This window comes from Neodiprion virginianus, chromosome 3 (assembly GCF_021901495.1).
Source record: "Neodiprion virginianus isolate iyNeoVirg1 chromosome 3, iyNeoVirg1.1, whole genome shotgun sequence".
Classification (NCBI taxonomy): Eukaryota; Metazoa; Arthropoda; class Insecta; order Hymenoptera; family Diprionidae; genus Neodiprion; species Neodiprion virginianus.
This window is the reverse complement of record NC_060879.1, coordinates 372,543-396,297: the sequence shown is the minus strand read 5'-3', so window position 1 is coordinate 396,297 and position 23,755 is coordinate 372,543. Positions and strand designations below refer to the sequence as shown.

Below are 23,755 nucleotides of genomic sequence, written 5' to 3'. Positions count from 1 at the left end.
GTATGCATAGGTACGTATGATCGTAAACGTTCGGGAAAGGCTGCGCAAGCAGCGTGAGTAACCAAGAAAAGCGAAGTCTGAAGCATCTTCGCGGCGGCGTCGCCCGTCTCGCAGACACGGAACTGTAACAACATATATACCGGAGGTACGGAATCAACTGGCTAAGCATACGACAATCGCAGAGAGTACAAGTGATTCACTGCCATTCACCTCCGATACTTTAATAGCTATCTGTGACGGGTGTGGAACACGCAGCCCGAAACGGAAGTACACACATAACCATATATGCTCCGGGAACCGACGCCGACGCCGAGGAGGTCGAGGTCGACGAGGAATACCGAAGATAGCAGCAGCAGGGGACTCCTGAAAACTGTCCACAGAGTTCAAAGCGGGTGGATTTCGACTGGGGTGATGCGGGGATGTGGATGAGGATCGCCTCGGGAGGTGGTCGGGACGGCTGGAGTTCTTGCAGGATCTTGTTTGTACTGTTTCTGCTGCGCCCTCCGGCTGTTGGAAAAGTTGGCGCAAATCGTACAGATGCTGTCGTTGGTGGGTCATCGGTTGTTTCCCCCGATCACGTCACGAACGGCAATCCTGGGGACGCGACGTCGCCCACGGAATCTGGAAACGACAAGTGCCACAACGCTACCAATCTTGTCACAGGTGCTGTGAATAGTGAGCAATTTTTGACTTACAATTAGCTTGGTAAACTTACCTATCTTTTCTCATTTCTATCAAGACGATTATGACATCAATAGTAACTACCGTTCCGTGGTATTGTTGAAACGAGGATAAGAATCTAAGGGAGCAGTTTCTTTTGCTTGTTGGCTGGTGATTTTGGTTTGTTCCCGCAGTACTTGGCCAAGTTATAACGTGTATTTTTTTTTTATCAAAATTTCGTTCACACCAAAGGTATAAACCTGTGTCAATGGCTTTTCAGGCAGTGGAGATTTGACGGGGTTAAATCATGGGACGTACCCATATCCACCTCTGACCTCGGCAACATTTTTAATCGGTGCTTTCACGTGCCAACCGTATCATGGAGTTCACATCAATCACATCTACTTCCAACTGGCCAATGCGTTCTTCCTCTTATCGCATCTTGCACCCAGCGGCATACACGGTGTCCTGTATCTGCGGTGCACCCTCCTTATTGGGTGTGCGTTCTTTGCTCTCTGGGGCTGGGCGATCGCCTGCTGGCTGGATGCGGCTCTGTGGAACGCGACATTTGTAGCCATAAATTTTCTCCACATTTGTATGCTTCTCTACAGACTGCGACCGGTCAAATTTTCACGAGAAGTTGAGGAGGTCAGCATTATAATTGTACAATTTACTTTCATCAATGTGTGCTAAAATATATTATTTAAGTTGCAATTTTCTCAGAATGAAACATTCTCACTTGCCTATAGCATTGCACATAATTAATCAATCAAAGCTTGTAATACGAATGTGATGATGTTTCAGGTCTATGTTGCGGTGTTTCAACCGCTCAGGGTGTCGCGGCATCAATTCAAAAAAGTTCTGAACTGCATGAAAGGAATCCGTCAACTGAAGTATCAAGAAGTTTATGCTCAGGAGAAAGTCACCAAGGTCGACTCGCTTTCGTTGGTACTTTCTGGGAAGTAAGTATCTAAAGTCTCACCAAGTAGTATCGTGCGAATGAGTTGTGTATAAGTTTACTTTGTATTTTCATCTCTGTATTATTCGCACACAGTATAGAGTGCAATTTTTTATATTTTGATCACTCTTTCCAGACTGGTCGTCTCACAAAACGGGAGAGCGTTGCATATAGTTTTTCCACATCAATTTCTGGACTCACCCGAATGGTTTGGAGTTTCCACTGATGAATATTTTCAGGTAAAATATGCATCTATGTGTACCACGATTTCCTAATTAAACCAACTACGTTTGGTGCTGATTGTTTTCTAAATGGTTTGGCATTGGTAGAATCTTTTTGACTGTACTGTTACGATATAAGTGAGCGGAATATATCAAGAATGGATCATTTCAAAGGTGGTACCATCAGTAGCGAAATATTTTTAAACGCAGTACTTGAGTAAAGTAGTTTGATTCTGTAAGGTTTATTTGACTTTGTTTTTGAAACAGGTATCGATAACGGCAATGGAAGAGTCGAGGATACTTCTTTGGCATCGGGATAAACTAAAGTTGAACATTATCACTGATCAATTTCTTCAAGCTGTGTTTGATCATATCCTAGGAAGAGACGTTGTCAAGAAATTAATGCAGGTAACTACTATTTATTTACCGAGAGAAATGATACTAGGCAGGGAAGTATAGGTTACCAAAATTTTGCTACATACCTGATAACTGTGTGACATACTGTCACAAGCAAATTAAAAAGACTCATTCAATACGTTAGCATTTGCAATTGAGATATATTTCTATCGGCATAAGTCAAAAATTTATCTAGTAACGTCCGTTCTTGAATCGGAAAAATTGTGATTGTGCAAATATAAATGTGAGTACTCATTGCGAGTGATAGGTGAGTGAGACAATGGCAGCTAGCAGTCTTCACCAGTATCAAAATGGACAGGTAGTCAATCTAGCCGGAGTGCCCAGAGCAGGAACAGGCTCTACGACGACTGATACCAATGATCTTGACACCAAACTCCAGCTGGTAGTGAAAAACACTGGGGACGGCAGCCAAGGAATTACTGCGCTTATTAACCGGCAGCTACAAGGTATGTATTTCTCTCCTTTTATCATTATTTTTCATTATTCACCAAGTTTGTTTGTTTCACTGTTTGTCAATGACGGAAGAAGTTTCTGTGAAATGATTGTTGGAGTAATTGAAAGCACTTCAGCCAACAATGCAAATAAGCTTCAAATTATGCCTGGAATGTACTGTTAACGATATTCTTTTCAAACAAACTTTTATATCTCTTTGATGGCCAAGTATCCATACATACATAAATACGTACAGGACACATATACACATATGTTCATGTACAGATATATGTGTGTAACTAAGTACTAGATAATCGTGGTATACTTATGTGTACAAGTTGTACACAGGTTTTTGAGACAAGTTGCGTTATCTGCACAAATATACTTTAGTATTACAAGTATAAATTTAATATCAACCGTGGACGTTCCCACGTATACTTGATATCTGCTGTTTTGTTGGATGTACAAATCAGACACGTAATGACTGTAAGTATTTATTACGTAATACGTGATAATTCAGGCCGCCAATTATTTAACGAGCTTGTGGCATTTTGACTTTGTTGCAATGCATTTTCATACACTTGTACTACGATCTAGTCGTGCGCATACCTGCACCTATAATGAATCACACAGATGTATATAAATTGAACACTCTCATCACATGCTTTAAGTAAGTGTTCATTTGAAGCTTGATGTCGCATCACTCTGGGGTTTGGCCTAGAGCTGAATTATTAATAATGCGGGTTGGTTTTTACAGGTCAATATTGAATATTCACAGTTTATTAAAATTTTTTGTCCATGGTTAATATCAAGGTAATTTTTCTGCCAACTTCCCAAACGTGATTCTTAATCCAGAAGAAAAGCTACCGGCATTGAATTGTACAATGTTTGTTAAGTAGACTATTTGTTTGGGTAAAAAACTGAATTCACAAAATTTTACAGAAGGTCAAACTGGAAGAATGATAGCATATCATAGAAGTAAATGCCTTGAGAACATTACGTGTTATCCACATTTCACGCCCCATTGAATCATTTCCACCTGTTATCATTTTATAATTTGCACCTGTTTTTATTTGGTTTCGGTATAGAAGAAAGAGTGCCGCTGCTGTATACGAGCCCCGAAGTGCTGAACAACGCCCTTCATCATCCTAGGCACCTTCACGCTCCGTACGTCCTCCCGTTGTGCCCGATTCGCAATAATAATTCCCCAGCAGAATCCCCAACACACACGTGTGGCACGTAACCCTGCCTCGCCTCATCACACCTTATGGTTCTTATTTTTTACCCGGTTGTTTAATTAGGTAAGTTTGCTGTTCGTTTTATTACGTTTTTGTCATACCCGCAACGCATATTTGGTTCATTCAAGATATCGACAAAAAGAAAGGTTTGTTGTATCATATTTGCATACTTATACATAATCTGTACTGTATCAATTTTTAACCAAGGAGTGGTTGATCTGTTATTGTACCGCTGTAGGCTTGTGCATTATATCCTTACATCTGGAAGAGCGTGGACTCTACTAGGTTCTTATAGATCCTATCAATGTCATAATGATGTTTCTCTTCTCTCCCTTTAGGCTTACCACGGATCAAATACTACTACTGTGGTAAGTTTTCAAGGAGGCTACCAACTAACATATACCAAGTACGCATAGATTTCGCATTAAAACATGTGCCTATACTAATTTTCTATCTGGGTATCACTCCAAGTTACGGTATAAAATTTCTGGCATAGCAAAACATAGCAATCCCATGATGGTTTACAGCGACGACGGGTGATCCAAATGCCTGGCGATTGGGGAGGATTGAAGAGACTGATCACGAAACACCCGTCTAACAAAAGATGTCCAACCCTGGCAAGCCTGGAAGAAGAAACCAACAAAAAACCCTCTTACCAGCCCCCTCATGCCCTACAATGTGTATATACTATCTCCATTCTAAAATGGAATTAGTGTAATACAAGTGAAACAAAAACGCTACAGTGTTCAGATGTGCCTGGCTGCAGATGTTACGCTGCAGGCTATGGAACCGTGCGTGTGTGCGTATATATGTGTGTTGAGTTTTCTTGTTATGTTTATATTCTGAGAACTAGTCAAAATTTTGTGATCCAACATTATTATTCAATCGGCATACAGCTGTCATTGCGTTTGTATTATTGTAAATTACATTATATGTCTGTGCGTGTGTGACTACTTGATGCTTCCAGTTATTATTTCATATGTTTTTTAGTCAATTAAAGTGTATGATATCTCCACATTGTGAAAACGGTAATATGAATGATTTAACAGAGATTACATGGTATTGCTATTTTTGGTCTATCGGAACAGACAATGTGTATAAATAAATACATCCAATTGTTATAATACTCCAAAGGAATAATACATCGTTATTCATTATAGATACCCATAATTGAATGTAATGAGTCGAAGACTGGGTCGCATCCATGCTAATGAAAATTTTACCAACCTTGACAAACCGTAATCGACACTCATGACGAGGCAAATTTTGGGGAACCGTAATGCACCTTGGCCGATTTGCACAACATCTGTCAACGCTTTTGTAAAAATTTACTAGTCCATCTTTTATGTATGATTCTGTGAATAGATGTATATAAATATCGTATTTTCTCTTGCGATCATTCACGAGTATGATAAACGGTGACATTGGCTAGTGGCAACCCTAATTTGTACAATTTTGTTACTTCGAATTGAGAGGTGAAGATTCTATTATTTAAGGCGCATGTTTTACAGGCGAGCCTGTTCTTAGTAAAGTCGAAGTCAAAAGCTGGATGGTGCGAAAGTTGATTTATTAGTAATCAGTTCGACAGCCATGGTTTTTTGGATTAAAAAAACCTAATATTTCCACTTTAAGAAAATATATATCTTATTCCACCTATAACTCGCTCAACGAGAGAATACGCTTACTTTGCGCATCGGCGAGTGAGGTAGGGAGAGAGTGGGTAGTGCGTAGCGCGCTCCCCAGTATCGTATACGCTCCTGGTCAGTACGCGGGACCAGATTCTGGTGCGGAGCGGGCGGAGACTTGAACGAAACGGACGAGTTTTCTCGCGATCCTAAGACTATCTTCTCGTTGGATGGAATAGAGTAGAACTTTTTTTTCTTCTCACATACCTGATTGTTGCAGGAAAATCGTGAGGTAATTAAAAATGAAGTAGTAGATTGTGTACCAAGAAGGCAAGTACGGCTTTTTGCGTTGAGCGCAAAGTTTACAATATGAGTTATACGCGTGACAAAAAGACTCTGCCTACATGGTGCTCACAATACTTGATGTAACAAAAGTGTGGTTTACAATTTTTTTTATAGCAGAGTACAAAAAAGTACTTTTCGGTACAAGGATGTAACAGTGCACTTTTCTGTATTCTAATGCTCTTTTTGTACTACCGCAGAAACGATTACGTACGGAATGTAGGCGAAAAAAAAACGCGTAAACCATACTGCGTTACATTGAAAATATTAACGAATTTCGTAGCTTCCGTTTAACATATTCATATCATATTTTATACCGAATTTTCATGGTTTCTGTAATCCAAGCTGACCTGTGAAAATCAGTTTTTATTGTAGAAACACAGATTTGTTACAGCATTCTCTATTAAAATTGAATTATACACTGTGGTGATGTGACTGCGATTGTGTTCTGCTGTCTTCTTTCATCTATAATCAGCAAATAAAATATCCTATGCATATGCAGATTTGACAAGTGTCAAGGCCATGTAATTCTTTGCCGCTTTTTACAACCTAACGGTTCTGGTGAAATCTGAAATTACAATTATATTTAATGAATAAACTTTCTCAAAATTACTATTAACTAGTCGCCCATAATATTACCGTTGAAGTTTAATGCGATACTAATACAGGTCAATGCAATTTTACCTTTCCTTACCTCTTTACGTTTTTGTTTGGTATTTTGGCCAAGTGCCTTTGGAGTTATCGGTGATTTAGACAGACGGATTTTCTTCGTTTCACTACCTATAATCTCGAGTGGTGGTTTCAGTCTGCTATTAACGTTCCCAGCGTGTATCGAATTACAATCATTATTTCTAAGTGTTGATCCAACATTGGACGGACCATCAGACGTTGAGGTAATTTTTCTGAAACAAGATAATATCACAAGCTTGTGGATATCAATTGATTTGGTAAAATTTTGATCAAAATTGGTGTCCACCAATTGGGATATAAAAAAACACATACACTGCACTCGCTCCTCGCTTATCCATTCTTTTCTGCAAGCTCATTAATTTTCTGCCCATATGCGTGCTGTCGTCAAATGTTCTTTGCGGTAGCGGCAGAGCGACTCGTTTGAATAATTCAACGAGTTCATTCCTCGTTGCTGACTTTAACTGAGGTTCTTCGACGCATCTCTGTGGGTTAAAGGAACGGTAAAGTACACAAGATGAGTATTTGTTACCGAAAAAAAACTTTGAGAATTGAAGACTAGTGAAATAATCGCAACTTACATCCCTCAGCACTTGAATTAGAGCGTCCTCCGTCAATAACTCCGGGTGGAGCAGTTGATAGTTCTCCAAAGTTGTCATGATGCGCGTTTACGTACGCCGGGTTCGTATGCGTAGAGTATCACGGTATGTTATCAATGTTGTCATTCTTCTAATTTGCAGCGTACCGCGCACGCAGCTTTCCACTCGGTTAAATAATAACTAATCATAACTACGGCGGTCAACGTCTATGGTTGTGACAATGAGTTGTTACCAATGCAATATTGTGTGGTTGCACGACTACGGTCTGTTCACGGCACGGTCTTACATAGGCCTTGCACGACTGAAATTTGAGTGGTGGGGGTAGCCGTGTTATTGTCCAGATTTTTTTTGCCACTACTGACCACTACGCGGCGCTGTCAGTTATTCTATGAATATCAAAAAGATTGGTTAGGGTTCCGCCAAATAATAATTATAAGCTTATGAATAACTCGTAGCGCCGCTCTTGTGGCCATAAGTTGTACTTTTGTTTCGGACGTGAACTGACAACCCCCCACCACGTTCGTTGCAAGACCTGTATGTAAGACCGTGGACACAAGCTCTGATCTCCGGCGGGGTGGGAGTACTGGAGAGAGAGATAGCTCGGAGGTGAAGTGCTGTCTCTTACTACTAGTCACTGCGCGGGACAATGTAAACAAAAGTCTAATGTCACCGATTTGTAAAAAACACGTGCGAAAGAGACACTGATATTCGGTGTTCAAGCTTTTCGAAAGACTGCACCGGTGCAAGAGAGATGGCACTTCCACTAATCTCTCATGCCCGTGACAGGTTAGCTGACAAGTCGTCGCAGCCTGACTTCGCGATGACTACTCTGGTTAATTAAAAGGACTCGACTGGACGGTGGGCCATACTATACCGGTCTTCTGAGCCACGTCCAAGCTCTAAGAGGAAAACATTCGGCAAACACAAGCCCCTGGTTATCCGTAAGACATTTCACAGCGAAATGTCAAGATGACGTTGGATCAAACAAGAGCAAATTTCGCAGTGCGATTGGTTTCCGCGGAATATTATCAGGCTATTCCGATACCCTCCTTGGATCCCGTTTATTCGGAATATCGTGGTGCCGAGATCAAACATGTACCTATTGTCAGAGTATTTGGATCGACCCTGAATGGTGCGTAAATTTCGTCGTAAGAACCCAGGAATCCAAATTGTTCCAATTCTTACTATACTTTCTGTTTAGGAGTGAAGACATGTTTACATGTGCACGGAGTGTTTCCATATTTTTATGTGCCGCACACAGGAGGTGATGACAGCGACAGGCTTGGCTATCGTTTGGCAGCATCTTTGGACGCTGCTATAAATGTTTCCCTGGGATCTGCATCTTCTCGGAATCAACATGTATTCAAAGTTCAACTTATATCCGGCATGTAAGTCTTGTCAGCTTTGTCAGCGCACCAATAATAGTAATAATACAAAAAGCGAAATATCAGATTATATATTGCAAATTGGTCATTCTAATGTATTGGCTGTATTAAATTAATGCAGGCCACTCTACGGTTATCACGAAAAGGAACACCAGTACTTCAAGGTCTATTTCTATAATCCCACAATGGTCAAAAGAGCAGCTAATCTATTACAGGTACTTAATTGCAAAAATTAATGTGTTGAAATTTCGTATACTTTCCTATCAATTTTGAATCCATTTTTCTAGTCAATTACAGTCGCCTATTGTTACACTTTTGAAAGAAGAAAATCGTTAAAAATGAGATATTATACATGGTAATTTATTGAATAATGGCCATATCAGCGCTCCATTGTTCAAAAATCAGGTGGCCAGTATTCAATATGTGACCCTACTTATCTGGGTAAAAAAAGGGTAGCTTTACATGTATATATAAGATTAACAGCTCTGTTTAATAATACTGTAAATTTTAGAATGGTGCTGTATTTAGTGATCGCCTCCAGCCACACGAAGCACACATCCCATATGTCCAACAGTTTATGATAGATTACAATTTACACGGCATGAGCATGATAGAGCTGCGTCACGTCAGATATCGGTTTCCAATTAGAGCAGCATCTGGAACATACTCTGAAAATTGCTCTGAGGCCACTTCTCCGTTCACCAACGAGCTGGATTACCTGCCGCATGAAATCACACCACAAAGTACATGCAAGTTCGAAGTAGATACCTTGGCTTCAGATATTCTGAATCGAGTAGAAATTGAGGGGGAGCTGGCGCTTAATCCGGGATTGATGGCTATATGGGAGGAAGAAAAAGCAAGACGGGTGCAACTGGGTCTTAGCGGCGGTGATTCTCAGCTTGTCCAACCACAGAGCCCGACCAGACCAGTTTTCAAAGCCACTGAAAATGACATATACCAACAACAAAGACTAGCTCAAAGATTATTGACACTTTCACAGGTTATTTTCCAAGTATTTACATCTAGTCAATCTCCGTTTTCGTTTTCAACATTAGCTAACTTAAGTGAATGGCAAATTTGCGTCTAATGTACATTCTGTCCCACTTATCAAATTCTTTTGTCCGACTTATTCAAATTCAAATGTTGTACACCTTGCGTCTGTAATTGCAGATGGACAATAGCTCAATAACAGAAAGTGGAAGAAATCAGAGTTCATATCCTCTCGAAACAGATGCGGATAGTAATTTACTGAGTGCTTCTTATCTTGAGCACCATGTGGGGCCGCGTAGTAGAAGTATCGACGAAGAGTTGTCTAAGCGTCGAAGCGAACTAGTTTTCGATGACCTACCATTGGGCTCAGGGTCACTAGCGTCATTAACAGAGACTTTTACCCCATCCGCTGACTGTAGTGTACGTGAGTAAAGCTTCGATATTTTTTCAAAATTTAAACAGGCCCAGACTCACAATTCTCATATATGAGAATTGGGCCAGCTTCTCAGAACAGTATACAGATGGTTTTTGATCTGAGATTGAAATGTCAGTATTTTGCACTTAGAACATTAGCCAGAGTATTACATTTATATATGCTAATCTATCTAAATATATTTTTTAGTGGATCCCACAGATGTCCCCTTGTTGGATATGTTGAATGAGTTGGCGGATGAAAATATCCCTGGCTTAAAGGTGGATGACGACAGTCTGCTGGGTTCACAACATACAATCAATGAAAATCATGGGAACAATGATTGCTCAGACGAAGACAAAGAAGATGACAATAACGACTTGAATCTAACGTTGTTGCAGTTAGATTCATTGAGTTGGTCACAAGGTAATGAGTGTTTGCAAAAATCACCAAATTCAAAAACAGATAAGGACATGTCTGACAAGTCGTCCACGTTCGATTATCTTCGTGATTTGTCAGTATTTGATGTTGATACTGACAATAATTCGGATACTGGTTCAACTTGTGACAATACAATTCCTCAGTGTGACGGACCTGCAGATTTCAGTTCGGAGGATTCGGACTTTGAACAGGACGTTACGCTGCAAAGACAAGAGAAACGTATTTGCGACTATAAATCTAAAGGTCGTAGCAATCAAGAAAAACTTGTGAACGTTACTCCTAGCAAACGAAAAAATGAGATTTGTGAAACCTCGAGATCACCTGCAAAAAGTAGAAAACTGAGTCTTCTATCATCCCCAAGGAATCAATTGCCAAAGGGCTCACCAATGCTAAACAGCCCAGGAGGTCGTCCATCCCGGAGTTACTCTCCGCTTAGTATAATTTTTACCTCTTCTCGCAACTTGACAAAAGTTCGACAGGTAAATCTTATGGCAACTATTGATGGAAACAAGTGTAGCAATCAAATGCAAGAAGTGCAGCAACTGAAGATTCCTGAAGTAATGATGCATGTGAGTGAAAACCAGAGAGAACATTGTCATTCAAGCTGTGGTACAGACCAGGAAGATATTTGCAATGTAACGTTTACACAATACTTGGACACACAGCGGAAACGAAATGCCAGATTGATTTCAAGATGTGAAAGTATTGTTGAAGACACGATAAGAACTGGCAAGGAAGTTATTATCGTGCCTAAATTCAATCCTCCAAAGTTCGACAATATTGTTAAAACAATGGAGACTTATGGTATACCTGTATGCAGGAATAAAGATCCATTCTTTAGCAATTATATGGATGTGACCAATCGTAAGGAAGTCGCTCACAAAATACTTAAAGTACCAAGCAAAAGAGTTGTTGACCTGCCACAATTTGGACCAAATTTAGAAGGTGTCACCAGCATCAGATTCTGGCGAGCAATGAAAGTCGAAGAGGTTTATCCTTCCGGAGCCAATATTGAAAAATCCAAAGTCAGGCAAAACCTTGCTAGTCAAAATAAAACTGTGATCGTACCACTGGCCACGGCTCCACTGCCGCAAAGAGTAAAAATATGGTCAAGAGGAAAAGAATACTTGAAAAAAACATCGGTAACTAAAGATTTCAGTGACAGTGGAACCAAACTAGCTGTTGAACATTGTTATCACTCTGCATCATCAAAACACGACAAACACTCCACGTCTCAAGAAAGAATGACGAATGCCGCGAACCAGAATAATTACCAGCCGAATAAAAAAGGAAAAGATGTGACTGGGATGGATGCTTCTTTGCCGACTCATGATGTCGAGTTATCCAGACTACTTGGTATCTCTTGTGGTCAAATTGAAAGTTCCTCACAGACAGACCATTTTAAAATACCATGTGAAAATTTACAAGATATCAAACCACTCACTGCCGTGAGTATCAACATTGTCATTTTTTCTTCAATCACACCTTACCGGGCTGTTAATTAGTGCTAAATTTCTCAATTTCACCTTTTAACTATTTTCAGCATCAATTCCTGACGGTACTTTGCTTGGAGGTCCATGTAGCTACTCGCGGAGATCTTTTACCTGATCCCCAACATGATCCAATTCGAGCAATATTCTATGCCATTCACAATGACGCACCTGCTGCATCAGATTTTACGTCTACTGATAAAGGTGATGTATCAATTTCAATTTACAAGGCGGTACAAATCTGGAAAAATTACGTGGTATTGAAAGACTAAATTTCAATCTTACCAAACTGAACAATGCAGCCATATATTTAACTTCAATTCAATAAGAGAGTGCACTTGACAAAACTATTAATTTGTGGTATTTGCAAAGAACAGTGTCGATCGGGCATTTTTTCATTGTGTGTATTATTGCATCATGGAATGCAATTTGCACTATAGGTGTTCTGGTGAGCGATCCATCATACGACCCTTCAAAATCATCAGAGTACCTCAAAAAGTCTGGGGTAATGCATTCAGTTTCTTATGCACTCAGCGAAGAAGGTCTTTTCGAGAATCTTTTGACTGTTGTCAAGAAAACTGACCCAGATATTCTAGTTGGATGGGAACTGGAATCTTTGTCGTGGGGATACTTATTCCAGAGGGCGGCGAATATTGGCATCAATTTAGCACCGAAGGTCTCCAGAATTCCTGGCATCCAACGTGCATGGGAGCCACAAACGACCGAGTTGAGCATCTTGACGGAAATAAAAATGCCAGGCCGTATTGTACTAGATGTTTGGAGAATCATGAGACATGAAATAGGTAAGGGGAAACATACATACGTTCATCCATCAATAAAGCTTGATCACCGACAACTTGTAATACAAAATGGTTAGAAGTAAGAATGAGTATCCCCTAAGGCGAATTCAAATTTTAAAGTAACACATTGCCAGCTTTGCAGAGTTATACGTTTGAGAACATAATGTATCACGTGATGCATCAGAGACTGAGCCGTCCATCGTTTGCAACATTGACGCAGTGGTGGGAGCATCGGACAATCAAAGCACGATCTCTTGTTGTTGATCATTACATCACTAAGGTGGTGGGCATATTGAAAATTATCGAGCAACTCGATATCATTGGTGATTACTTTGCGTGTCCTACTTTCAAGAATATTAATATGCAATAATGATATAATCGATACATTAAGAGCAACGATTCTTGTATGTTAGGCAAAACCACCGAATTCGCACGCCTTTATGGGATACAGTTTTTCGAAGTCTTTTCGCGTGGTTCGCAGTTTCAAGTCGAGTCCGTCATGCTAAGATTGGCAAAGCCGTCCAACTATGTACCGGTATCTCCATCTCCGCAACAACGAGCTACCATGCGTGCACCCGAATCCCTGCCACTTATAATGGAACCAGAATCTGTATTTTACAGCGACCCATTGATCGTACTGGACTTTCAAAGTCTTTACCCTAGCATCATCATTGCTCACAACTACTGCTTTTCAACATGCCTCGGACGTATTGAAAACATTGGCCAGTGAGTGTGTAACCCATGAATATTGAATTGCAGATATCATCATGGATTGAAATTTTTCCCATGTTAAGGAACGTCTTCATTAACAGGGTCGATTGATTTACAATAGACTCCAATAGCATGAAAGACTTAACGATTAAAGTGTAAAATCGTGCACATCTGTCTGTTTTCCGTTTTACAACAGAGCTTGTCTGTTTGTAAAGATATAGACATGGGTCCTTGTTATATTGATATAGTTTTTTCTTCCAATAGGTCTGAACCCTTTGAATTTGGTGCAACAACATTGAAAGTAACTAAGCGCACAATTCAGAAATTGGGTAAGAATATAAACTTTTCACCCAGTGGCGTTGCTTTCGTCAAGCCAGAAATTCGAACGGGAATACTTCCTCGAATGCTGACCGAATACCTGGACACTAGATTAATGGTGAAAAAAGCCATGAAGGATCACTCACAAACCGCTCACACACTCCAAAGAGCTCTTAATTCTAGACAACGTGGATTGAAATTGCTTGCTAATGTAACGTTTGGATACACACATGCTAACTTTAGCGGACGGATGCCTTGTATCGAGGTAACATGATTTGAAGTGATATTTGACCCCAGAAGTGAAAATGCACACACAGCTTCTTTTACTTGGCATTTATATAGCAGAGCCTTCTATTCTGACAATAACGAAAATTCGCAAATTGATAAACACATTTCAATTGTTTACAAAGGTATTCTTTCTAGTGGACTTTATTCCATTCATGATGGGGGCAAATTCTCAATGATTAGGCTAGCTTCAAGAGATCTTCTGTGCATGTATTATGCTTTAAATGTTCTGAAATTTGCAGATCGGTGACAGCATCGTCAGCAAGGCGAGGGAAACCCTAGAGCGTGCGATAAAATTGGTAGAATCTACAAAGCGATGGAATGCCCGTGTCGTATATGGTGATACCGATTCTTTGTTCGTGCTATTGCCGGGCAGATCACGAAGAGAAGCATTTGAGGTGGGAGCTCAAATTGCAAGTGCTGTTACCTTGGAAAATCCGAAACCAATGAAACTGAAACTGGAAAAAATCATGCAGCCGTCGATATTGCAGGTTTGTCAGATCTCAATGATGCCCGTGTGTTCCGTTTACAGCGATGTTTATATAATATGTAACTGAAAAAATATTATCTTTCACACCTCAGACAAAAAAGCGATATTGTGGATATATGTACGAAAGTCCGGACCAAGAGAAACCGATTTACTTAGCGAAAGGCATAGAAACTGTTCGCAGAGATGGTTGTCCAGCAGTTTCCAAGGTAATTTCACTCTGCGCAGTCTTTGGCATATATTTTACATCAAAATTGTAGGCTTACGTGGACCTGTTGATTGTAAATATGTCGCTATTATTTTTCCAAGATTACTGCATATCATCACTTTTAACAGATTCTTGTATACTTTGACACAGATATTGGAGAAAAGTCTGAGAATTCTATTTGACACACGAGATGTATCACAAGTAAAAAGCTATGTGATACGACAATTAGACAAGATCCTTTGTGGCAGAGTATCCATTCAAGACCTAACGTTTGCCAAAGAATTTCGTGGCTTGCAGGGATACAAGTCAAGCGCTTGCGTGCCAGCCTTAGAGCTGACCCGAAGACTCACGATAAAAGATCCTCGTGCGATTCCACGCACCAGCGAGCGTGTACCCTACATTATTGTTGCCGGTGCACCGAATCAGCCCTTATTTCAATGTGTACGCTCCCCATGGGAGTTGATCACGGACACAGGATTGCGACCCAATGCTCTGTACTACATAACGCGAGTGATCATACCACCACTAAATCGATGCTTCAATCTTCTTGGCGTTGACGTCAACGCATGGTAACAATGTTTTGTTATTCTATCTTTTGTAATTAAATAGAATTGTTGTACATACATACATTATATCACATTATATCAAAGCATTGCCACATTATCATAATATGAAATATGCATGTATCTGGAAAAATTTCTCCCTGGCCTTGAGAAAAGCTCATTTTGCAAGATGCAACAATAATGTATCACTGTCTCATTATTCTTCATTTTTAGGTTTGAGGAGATGCCACACCGTCGAACGATATATAGCAATCCTGGTGGCACGTTGAAAGGAGAAGCGCAGAAGTCGACAATTTCACAGTATTTTGGAACAATGGCTTGCGCGGCGTGTGGACGTCCTTCTACCACAGGAATTTGCACAGAGTGTTCTGGAATACCAAATCAGACAATCGTTATCCTCCATGATAAGATACGCCAGCTGGAAAGATCCCGCTGCATCATCACAGCGGTAAGTGTGTTATTCTCTGGATTAGAATTAATATGCGTAAAATTTGATTAATTGTTTTTCTACGGCGGTGAAATTAAGACTTGCCACCATTAGCTGTTATTTCGTTGTTTCATTCACATATATTTGTAATATCTATACGTTTGTATGTACATACAATTTGTGCAACTTTTTATTGTAGATTTGCCAGTCGTGTGTCGGGAGAGCTAACTACATTGAGTGCGCGTCATTAGATTGTCCAACTTTGTATCGTCGGGTCCTATCAATCAAGGATCAATATCAAATTTCTAACGTGCGGGAAATCGTTGAGAAAGGAAACAGTCTACAACTTTAATTAGTTGAGCTCCATTGATTATCAGGATTAACTTCGACTACAGCATATTTAGAAAGCGTCGCATTCTTGTGTTTCTGTAGAAAGTGTTCTTAGCCAGAAAAAATTTGGCATATCGGTATCGATATATATTTTTTACCAATAAAATACCTACGAAAAAAATCTGACATTAAGTTGTTAAATGCAGATATTTAATGTTAATATGCAATTACTAAAATGAAGGAGATATTAAAGATATAACGCCATAAAATTTTTGTACTAAAAAGTTGTTTTATTTACTTTGCTTATTTCTAGATACAAGATTGTTCGAGATCGCCTTTGCATCACTAATGCGAATGCAGGCCTATATTACACGTATTTATAGTGCTGTTCGTGTGTGTATGAGCACTGTACAATACAGTCGACACACAAGCTTGGAATAAAATACAGTAGTAAACATCGTTCAGCGACAGTTTCATATTTATTGTAGTAATCAAACAAGTGAATTATAGTTCGACGAAGTTCGCAACACAACACTGAAAATATCATACTTTTTGTCTCTGGTTATCCGCGAAGTATCCATGTGCATCGTAAATAAAAATCGTCAATTGTTCGGTGATCGCGACTTCATTTAAATACAGAAAATATTTTATATCACCAAAAAGAATCTCAATTCAACAACTTGCGAATATCACTGTGCAGTACAAGATGATGTCGTTGTCAGTACAATGGCAGCGGCAACAGTCATTGGATTTGTCGTTTTTTGAAAATGCGGGAGCATACCGCGGCCAGTTAATACGTTAACACATGCTGAACAGCAGGTTCGAGGTATTGTGGATAGGTAGGTATTCACTGGAGTGGTCCGTCGCACAACTGAAACATACATTCTACTATTAATTTATGCCATCAACCATTTACCAATCGTCCTGAAAACTTTATACATACAAAACTGAAAAGAGCAATCTACAGGCGTACTGCTCATGAATTCTTAAGCTGTTATAAAAAAATTGCGTCAACAGATTGAATAAATGTGATTTCCTCCATCAGTGGTGGGTGATGAAACTGACAACGTCATCATTTGTGGCTAAGAGAGTTTACTCATCACGCGGAGGTTCTGTTGTCAAAATTGTACTTGAATAGGATAATAGCGATATGAACAAATATTATCAATATCTGCCATGTGCAAATCATTGAATATTGGACATTGATCTTGTGATTGTAAAAAGTTTGATATCATTAACATCATTCGATTTAACATACTTACATCAAAAGATTAACCATCAGCCAAAGTGAAGCTGATGACAAGAACCGCTCCTTTATCGTCCTTCAACTGTTCAAAACAAAAATGAAATTAACCAAGGCTCACAGAGGATAATGGATAATTAACAAAGCAAACGTGCTATGTCTTTTGATCAAACAGAAGTAAGCGTGTACGACATGTATCCAACAAAATTTGTACAGAGAATTTCTGAAATTTCTGAAACGTCAAAAATTGCAGGAATTTTCAACATGGACTTAAAATACGTACCCAAGTGGAGAGAGATTCAATGTTACAGGTTTTCAGCGGTTTTTTTTATTGTTATTATTAAACACGTTGATTCACTCATGACAGGAACCAGTCCTGTATAATGAAAGAAAGAAATTGCAAACTTACTGTATGAGGCGAGATCAATTTCATCCGGAAGTTCAGTGATGTTGACGTCGAATCTTTCTTGAACGTCGTTCAAAATTTTTGCATCTCCTTCATCGCTGACTAATGTAATAGCAAGACCCTGTATCGCAACAAGCAAGAAGAAAACTGTCACCACAATCATAATTGTAAAATGGAAGGAGATTCTGAATCGATCGCGTTAAAAAAATTCCGCATAATCAGGAGAGAGTTCAAGAGTATATCATGGCGTGAATCAGTTAGAACACATGTTTCATCATTAAGCGGAAAAATTAAAAGGTTCAAATCTACATGATGCGATATTATTCGACTTACTTTTGTACCAAATCGTCCTGCACGAGCTACCCTGTGAAGGTAAGTGTCGGAGTCTTCAGGCATATCGTAGTTGAAAACTATGTTGACTCTTTCAATATCCATCCCACGACCAAATAAATTTGTAGCAACCAAGATACGCTGAGTACGGATAAATATAGTCAATATCAAGTATGATAAATATTGTCGGTATTATCGCTATTTATCGATATAGTTCTTGCGAATTCACAATGGATGGTAGATAAATAGATAGTTATTTTATCCAGTTCAATATTTAATATGAAATATTTCATTAGAAGGAAGCAAAAACTGTTGAAAAAAAATTTTACCTTTTGAAAATCTTTGAATTGTTGATATCTTGAAAGCCGTTCCTCCTGGGTCATTCCTCGATGAATACCAATTGCTGGAAAGTTTTGCTCTGTCAGCAATTGAGCCAGGGCCATGCATCTTTGCACGGATTTCACGAATATCACAACCTATCATAAATGAAATTTTTAAATTGAGTTAAAGTGTAGAAGGTGAACTTAAAAAGGTTAGAGTATTTCGCCACAGCAAATTTTTGCAATTCAGAAGTGAAAAATAAACAACTACGTTTACTTGACTTTGTATGAGTGATGCATCATATCACATTATATATCTGTATTAAATGAACATATTTACATTCAGTGAAACGGGCTTTTTACGCTAATGTAGGGGACAACCTGCAGCACTCAGCACAAGACACCAGTCCCCTTAATCATGGTGTCCAGTAAAATATCCGTAATACATTCGAGAACTCCCAGGAAAAAAAAGAAAGAAAGAAAGAAAGAAAGAAAGAAAGAAAGAAAGAAAAAAAAAAAAAAAATGTAGAGGGCAGGGGGCACGGTACATATAATCAGCGTGACGTATGAGATATACGTTATTTCTGTTATAACCTGTTAGTAGGGGAAAATGAAAAATGCGATTCAAGGCGGGAATTGACATTATAAAAACAATTACTCAGTGAACACAAATAAATATATCATTCACTGGCACACTTCAAAAATAGTATATTTCCAGGACCACTGGACACCATGTCAAGTAGGTCAATGGGGTTGCTTCACCGAATCTCTACGGGATATACAGGGTCCATCAGTAGTGGGTGATGGAATGATGGAGTCATCATACTTGGCTAAGATAATTCACACATCATTTGGACCCAATAGTAAATCCGCCGTACGTGTATCAAACATGTCTAAAGAAGTTACTCAAGCGATGCAGGTGTAATTTATACAGGTAAATGAATGCGTATGTCATGAAAAGAAAACAATCGTACCTGATTAAACTCTAGAACATCCAACAGTTCAAACAATTTCTTATTCTTCTCATTCTCCTTCAGCTTGACATAATGCTGTTGTAGACCGTGTAAAGTGAGTTTGGCCTCGTCGTCCACATACACCTCCATCGGCTGCGCAAACAAGGTATTTATAAGACAACCTAAACTAGCCTGATCTAATTCCAGCGCATATGGATGCCCAATACTTCACAATCCGTGATCCACGGATCTATCGATTCAGCTTGAAGTCTGTTTCTCTCTATCAAGCTACGGTATCAAGGTAATTATAGATACGTATCAGACCTCGTTAATCTCACTGGACAGAATCTTTTTAGCGTTCCGGTATCGCAACATAGAGAAAATGAATTGGTCTTTTCAAAATACCAATATAAGTCATGTATGTGATTCTTGAAGAATGAAGATTAAAGTGAACGTGGACCATACCGAAGTTATTTAATGTCGCGCAATTATAACCACTGTTTGAAATCAAAGTAGAATATATGATCTGAGATGAGTTTGTGTCCTAATATAAGAGAACTGAAACCACTTCATCGCCCCAATGGTCAGGTATCTGAAGTACAATTATTTACATACAGGCTCTGGGATAATCTGGCAGTTGGGTTTATCACACTAGTTACATACGGTCAGGCGATTCCATCTCTCGGCATTAGCGCCGACACAAATAGAGTGCGCACCCAGGAACGCTCAGCCACTCCCATTGCTGTAGTCTCCTTCCCGTAAACTTTCACTTCTCAAGCACGTGAACGGCATATTGGCATTCGCCAATGGCATTGGCCCATACTGTAGGGTTTTGTGGTTGACATGCTCGCTGGCTCAGAATCTTATTCATCAACTTTGAGCCATGAAAATAAACTCGAATGTTTTCTAACCGCGACGACAAAAACAACGCAGCACCATGTTATGTTTTTGGAAATTTAACGCGAGATTTGCTCCGACGAGTTGCTGTTTTGTAGTACCAATCAGTAATGCCGGACAGATACTAAGAGTCTAAAGTTATCGAGCTATTGGGTGAAGCCTCCGACATTAGACTTTATCCCTATCTAGGCACGGTTGTTTCCCCAAGTGTCCTCTTGAGTCTTCTTTCTTGCTTTCTTCTATCTTGGAAGCGATGTCTTGAGGTCTTCTTGGCCCCCCACCCCACGAACCCGTGCGAGATCAATATTTTTCTTATGTAGTAAGAAACGATCCATGTGTTGACATCAGCACACTTCTGTTGGTTGTAGCGCGTTACAATTACGACAGAGTTATCATCTTTCCCGTGTTACTTAACGTGGTATTGACGTTTATAAAACCATAACCTGAATGCGATTGAACGTGACGAGATGGGATTCACAAATAGATGACTATGGGAGCAAAATTCATTGTTTCCAAGGATTGAAGGATCGTTCTTATGAAGGATGCATGGACTTTGGAGGTCTGTTGATCAAGATTGATTTATAGGACGTTTATGCATCGTCACGTCAATTAACGATTCAACGCGACGATTGTTTAGATTCAACGGAGGCTTCTCCTATTCGCTGATGATCGAGGAAATGTTTTTAACGAAACTCTGTTGCTACGACTGTGCGCGAGCGCGTCGTCAATTAACGGTCGAATCTGAGTGGAAATTCTCCTCAGACGTTCGTTTGGACGAGATCAACAATAATTTGGTCTGCCTAGCTAGCCTAACTCGCGGATGTGCGCAATAGAATATTCATGGCACGGTCTGAGCTCAGTCCTGGGTAAACGCAGAGCCAACGAAGAAGCGATCGAAGATCGAAGAGAGGAGGAAGTTTTTCTAATTACATCTTGCATGAACTTCTTGCAGACTGGACGTATATCCTTGGACAGGGTTGCGCTGAACATCATCACTTGTTTGCCGTGCGGAGTGCTCCTGAATATCTCTTGAACGTCACGCCGCATATCTGTGGTAAAATCGACCATTAGTATGCTAAAATTGTCTTCTAGTGTTAAAGAGTAGATATGGCTAGCAATTATTGTCAGAAAGTGGAATGCTTATAAGGCAATTTTTGACGTATTACGCAAATAGGTTTCAAAAATCAGAAAACGAATAAGCATAGCATAAAGAGTCAATTCTCACCGAGTAATTCCAGCATCTTATCGCACTCGTCTAAAACGAAGTGTTTCAGGTGTTTCAGATTGAGTTTCTTGTTGCGCACAAGTGCGAGAATTCGACCAGGTGTTCCCACCACGATATGAGGACAAGTATTTTTTAGTACCTCTTCATCTTTTTGTATCGGTAATCCTCCAAAGAAAACACCCACCTGCAAGTTAAGAATTTTTTGATGTTATTACACACTTATGTTAGAAAAGGATGGGGAAAAAAAAAAAAATTTATAAAACCCATCCTGTTTAGATTGTGCTTTAGAATCACCTTGACAGCTGGCATGTATTTACTGAATCTCTCGTACTCCTTGCTGATTTGAAAAGCCAATTCACGGGTGTGACACATGACCAAAACGTAAACCACATTCTCCGTTAGTTCCAACTGTTGTAAAGTTGCGAGCACAAAAACAGCAGTCTTTCCCATACCAGACTTGGCTTGGCAAAGGATGTCCATGCCCAGAACTGCTTGTGGGATGCATTCATGTTGCACTGCAATACAATAATTTTGCAACAATTTGCTTGTTAGGCCATGGTCTTGTATGGAGCTTTAGAATGATTAATAGTGCTAAATCGAGTCAGAATACAGATAGATCGTTCATTACTAATCAGATGTCCCTATCTATAATATCATCATTCAGACTACAAAGTATCTCCCAACCGCTACCCCCTTAAATTGTTAAGTAACGGATTGAATTTGGGAAGGAGAATTCTTATGTAAGTTACTTGTACAAACATTCTAAAAATGTAAAATCTTCTGACCGACATATATCTATAAAATTATAATACCTTCGGATGGATGCTCAAAACCACAGTCGACAATGGCACGAAGTATCTCTGGTTTGAGGAGGAAATCACGAAACCCGCTGCTATGAATCGATACATATGTACCTTTGACTTCTTTTTTTGCAGATATGTCTCCGCTACCATCTACCACTTGTTCGGTTTGCTCATCATCCTCGTAGTCTAACAAGTCTTCATTGTCTGCCATTTTTTTGTATTATATTGATGCTTCCTGTATAAATTTTCTTCTATGTATATAGTCCATTTTGTGATTAGAAACCAAATGCATCCTATAATATCTTTAGACGATGTATGTACCATTCAAATCACGTAAAGTAAGTGAAAATCGAGTTCGATGGATAAAACAAGAGTCTCTTTGGTAGAGGCAGAACCATTAACCAGAGCAATGTTCAAGCTTTAATTCTCGGATCTCGCATATCACGTCTGAATAATGGAAAATAATCTTCTAATTTAAATAACGTTTAATTTACTTTTCCATTACAGAACACAATTCTGTAAAAGTTTCTTCGTATAAAAAGTTTTATTGAATAGTTAGGAATTATAACATTTCATTATCTTTCCCCGTTCTAGCCACGTACACAGTACATGAATTTGCATTCGCCATCTTGTGTACGCGTCCGCACCGCCATCCTTCCATAACGTAGTAGACGAAAAAATTTGGAATTACGACCGCGAGCCACGTAGAAAAATTCATCGCAGTAACTAGGGCCAACATATCAATAATTGATGCACAAATATCCGTGAAACTAATCGCTAGTTTGAAACTGAAACATGATAGGAATGTCGCGGGAAAGGAACCTTGTGAACGGAAACCAGCTTGGGGTGACCGGCACCTGCCGGCACCATTTCAGTGATTCGACATTGTTCGACATACCGCCATTACCGTCGTTTCGCTCATCTTCAGCAAGGTGGGCATATCCGAATATATTTGATTGAATATTGAATGGCCGGAGATATGTTCAGATACAAATATGATCGTTAAGTCTTCAAAATTAACAGCTAAATCAATTCAACGGAGATAATATTACTATAACACGGAGAAGACACAAAACTGGTACGTAGTATCAAGGATTAACGTTAAACAACCGCCGCGTATGTTAGCGTACAAATATAGTGTAATTTCAAAGAAACAACAATATCAGCTAAAAATTAAACAATTATTTTTTGCTTGGATCAAAGGATCGCGTGTTTTAAATAAGATTACAGTGATGAGAACCGAGTGTGATAACTTACCTCAATTGAAAATGCAAACTATGCAGGGTACGAGCATCAACTACGAAGATCAGGAAACGTCCAGGAACGGTGAGCTCGGCCCAGAGAGTGGGAAAACGGATGACGCGACAAGGGCGAACCGCTGTCCGTAAAGTATACAAACGTACCGGAAGATAACTGAGCAACGCCGGAACCGCTGTACTGCGGGGCAAAGAGGATTACGATACGCGACTTGTGTCCCCCGACTCACTAGATGACGCTCACGGCGACGGCTACGCAAACCTTCCACGGCTTCCAATCTGCCGAATCCTCTTTG

General features: G+C 39.6%; 4 protein-coding genes across 14 annotated transcripts; 2 read left to right on the top strand and 2 right to left on the bottom strand.

The window, feature by feature from the left end:
- Positions 1 to 4: 4 nt before the first annotated feature.
- Positions 5 to 5,066, top strand: LOC124301630 (blood vessel epicardial substance-like). 5 transcript variants are annotated; one of them, XR_006907519.1, is made up of 10 exons: positions 5 to 145; positions 228 to 663; positions 941 to 1,308; positions 1,465 to 1,622; positions 1,755 to 1,857; positions 2,107 to 2,247; positions 2,504 to 2,702; positions 3,777 to 3,989; positions 4,265 to 4,294; positions 4,454 to 5,066. XR_006907519.1 is itself a non-coding variant. In XM_046756949.1 (9 exons), the coding sequence occupies exons 2-9, from the start codon at positions 420 to 422 to the stop codon at positions 4,522 to 4,524; spliced, it is 1,326 nt and encodes a 441-aa protein (XP_046612905.1). In that variant the 5' UTR covers positions 5 to 145; positions 228 to 419; the 3' UTR covers positions 4,525 to 5,066. The 5 variants fall into 5 exon arrangements, 1 of the variants encoding a protein (XP_046612905.1); XR_006907516.1 differs by having other exon boundaries at positions 228 to 675; XR_006907518.1 differs by lacking the exon at positions 4,265 to 4,294 and having other exon boundaries at positions 228 to 675.
- Positions 5,067 to 6,239: 1,173 nt separating this feature from the next.
- Positions 6,240 to 7,479, bottom strand: LOC124301635 (uncharacterized). 2 transcript variants are annotated; one of them, XM_046756961.1, is made up of 4 exons: positions 7,162 to 7,479; positions 6,896 to 7,065; positions 6,578 to 6,795; positions 6,240 to 6,461 (listed from the first exon to the last, which is right to left on the bottom strand). In XM_046756961.1, exons 1-4 carry the CDS (start codon positions 7,237 to 7,239, stop codon positions 6,436 to 6,438), a joined length of 492 nt encoding a protein of 163 aa, XP_046612917.1. In that variant the 5' UTR covers positions 7,240 to 7,479; the 3' UTR covers positions 6,240 to 6,435. The 2 variants fall into 2 exon arrangements, with proteins under 2 accessions (XP_046612917.1, XP_046612916.1); XM_046756960.1 differs by having other exon boundaries at positions 6,588 to 6,795; positions 7,162 to 7,475.
- A 251-nt stretch (positions 7,480 to 7,730) lies between these two features.
- On the top strand, positions 7,731 to 16,892 carry LOC124301620 (DNA polymerase zeta catalytic subunit). 3 transcript variants are annotated; one of them, XM_046756920.1, is made up of 17 exons: positions 7,731 to 7,827; positions 7,966 to 8,311; positions 8,381 to 8,567; positions 8,686 to 8,779; positions 9,076 to 9,564; positions 9,735 to 9,978; positions 10,177 to 11,855; positions 11,951 to 12,101; positions 12,338 to 12,700; positions 12,832 to 13,020; positions 13,111 to 13,423; positions 13,673 to 13,991; positions 14,254 to 14,502; positions 14,594 to 14,707; positions 14,857 to 15,275; positions 15,483 to 15,717; positions 15,896 to 16,892. In XM_046756920.1, exons 2-17 carry the CDS (start codon positions 8,149 to 8,151, stop codon positions 16,046 to 16,048), a joined length of 5,361 nt encoding a protein of 1,786 aa, XP_046612876.1. In that variant the 5' UTR covers positions 7,731 to 7,827; positions 7,966 to 8,148; the 3' UTR covers positions 16,049 to 16,892. The 3 variants fall into 3 exon arrangements, with proteins under 3 accessions (XP_046612876.1, XP_046612878.1, XP_046612877.1); XM_046756922.1 differs by lacking the exons at positions 15,483 to 15,717; positions 15,896 to 16,892 and having other exon boundaries at positions 7,739 to 8,311; positions 14,835 to 15,028; XM_046756921.1 differs by lacking the exons at positions 7,731 to 7,827; positions 7,966 to 8,311; positions 8,686 to 8,779 and having other exon boundaries at positions 8,439 to 8,567.
- LOC124301631 (ATP-dependent RNA helicase WM6) lies at positions 16,296 to 23,611 on the bottom strand. 4 transcript variants are annotated; one of them, XM_046756953.1, is made up of 11 exons: positions 23,461 to 23,611; positions 22,213 to 22,438; positions 21,695 to 21,915; positions 21,401 to 21,584; positions 21,106 to 21,224; positions 19,300 to 19,431; positions 18,335 to 18,481; positions 18,009 to 18,146; positions 17,679 to 17,796; positions 17,285 to 17,354; positions 16,296 to 16,897 (listed from the first exon to the last, which is right to left on the bottom strand). In XM_046756953.1, the coding sequence occupies exons 2-10, from the start codon at positions 22,412 to 22,414 to the stop codon at positions 17,341 to 17,343; spliced, it is 1,275 nt and encodes a 424-aa protein (XP_046612909.1). In that variant the 5' UTR covers positions 22,415 to 22,438; positions 23,461 to 23,611; the 3' UTR covers positions 16,296 to 16,897; positions 17,285 to 17,340. The 4 variants fall into 4 exon arrangements, with proteins under 4 accessions (XP_046612909.1, XP_046612906.1, XP_046612908.1 ...); XM_046756950.1 differs by having other exon boundaries at positions 17,289 to 17,354; positions 23,461 to 23,610; XM_046756952.1 differs by lacking the exon at positions 23,461 to 23,611 and adding an exon at positions 23,256 to 23,422 and having other exon boundaries at positions 17,289 to 17,354.
- Positions 23,612 to 23,755: the final 144 nt, after the last annotated feature.

Bases quoted from the DNA above. Each gene is read 5' to 3' on its own strand.
- LOC124301630 (XM_046756949.1), top strand. From the start codon at position 420: ATGTGGATGAGGATCGCCTCGGGAGGTGGTCGGGACGGCTGGAGTTCT. The intron at 1,858-2,106 runs GTAAAATATGCA...TTTTTGAAACAG, and splicing joins CCACTGATGAATATTTTCAG to GTATCGATAACGGCAATGGA. The intron at 2,248-2,503 runs GTAACTACTATT...TGCGAGTGATAG, and splicing joins TTGTCAAGAAATTAATGCAG to GTGAGTGAGACAATGGCAGC.
- LOC124301635 (XM_046756960.1), bottom strand. From the start codon at position 7,239: ATGACAACTTTGGAGAACTATCAACTGCTCCACCCGGAGTTATTGACG. The intron at 7,066-7,161 runs GTAAGTTGCGAT...TTTAACCCACAG, and splicing joins TAATTCAAGTGCTGAGGGAT to AGATGCGTCGAAGAACCTCA. The intron at 6,462-6,587 runs GTAAGGAAAGGT...TTGTAATTTCAG, and splicing joins CCAAACAAAAACGTAAAGAG to ATTTCACCAGAACCGTTAGG.
- LOC124301620 (XM_046756920.1), top strand. From the start codon at position 8,149: ATGACGTTGGATCAAACAAGAGCAAATTTCGCAGTGCGATTGGTTTCC. The intron at 8,568-8,685 runs GTAAGTCTTGTC...AAATTAATGCAG, and splicing joins GTTCAACTTATATCCGGCAT to GCCACTCTACGGTTATCACG. The intron at 8,780-9,075 runs GTACTTAATTGC...TGTAAATTTTAG, and splicing joins GAGCAGCTAATCTATTACAG to AATGGTGCTGTATTTAGTGA.
- LOC124301631 (XM_046756953.1), bottom strand. From the start codon at position 22,414: ATGGCAGACAATGAAGACTTGTTAGACTACGAGGATGATGAGCAAACC. The intron at 21,916-22,212 runs GTATTATAATTT...ATTGTATTGCAG, and splicing joins TTTTGAGCATCCATCCGAAG to TGCAACATGAATGCATCCCA. The intron at 21,585-21,694 runs GTGATTCTAAAG...CTTAACTTGCAG, and splicing joins AATACATGCCAGCTGTCAAG to GTGGGTGTTTTCTTTGGAGG.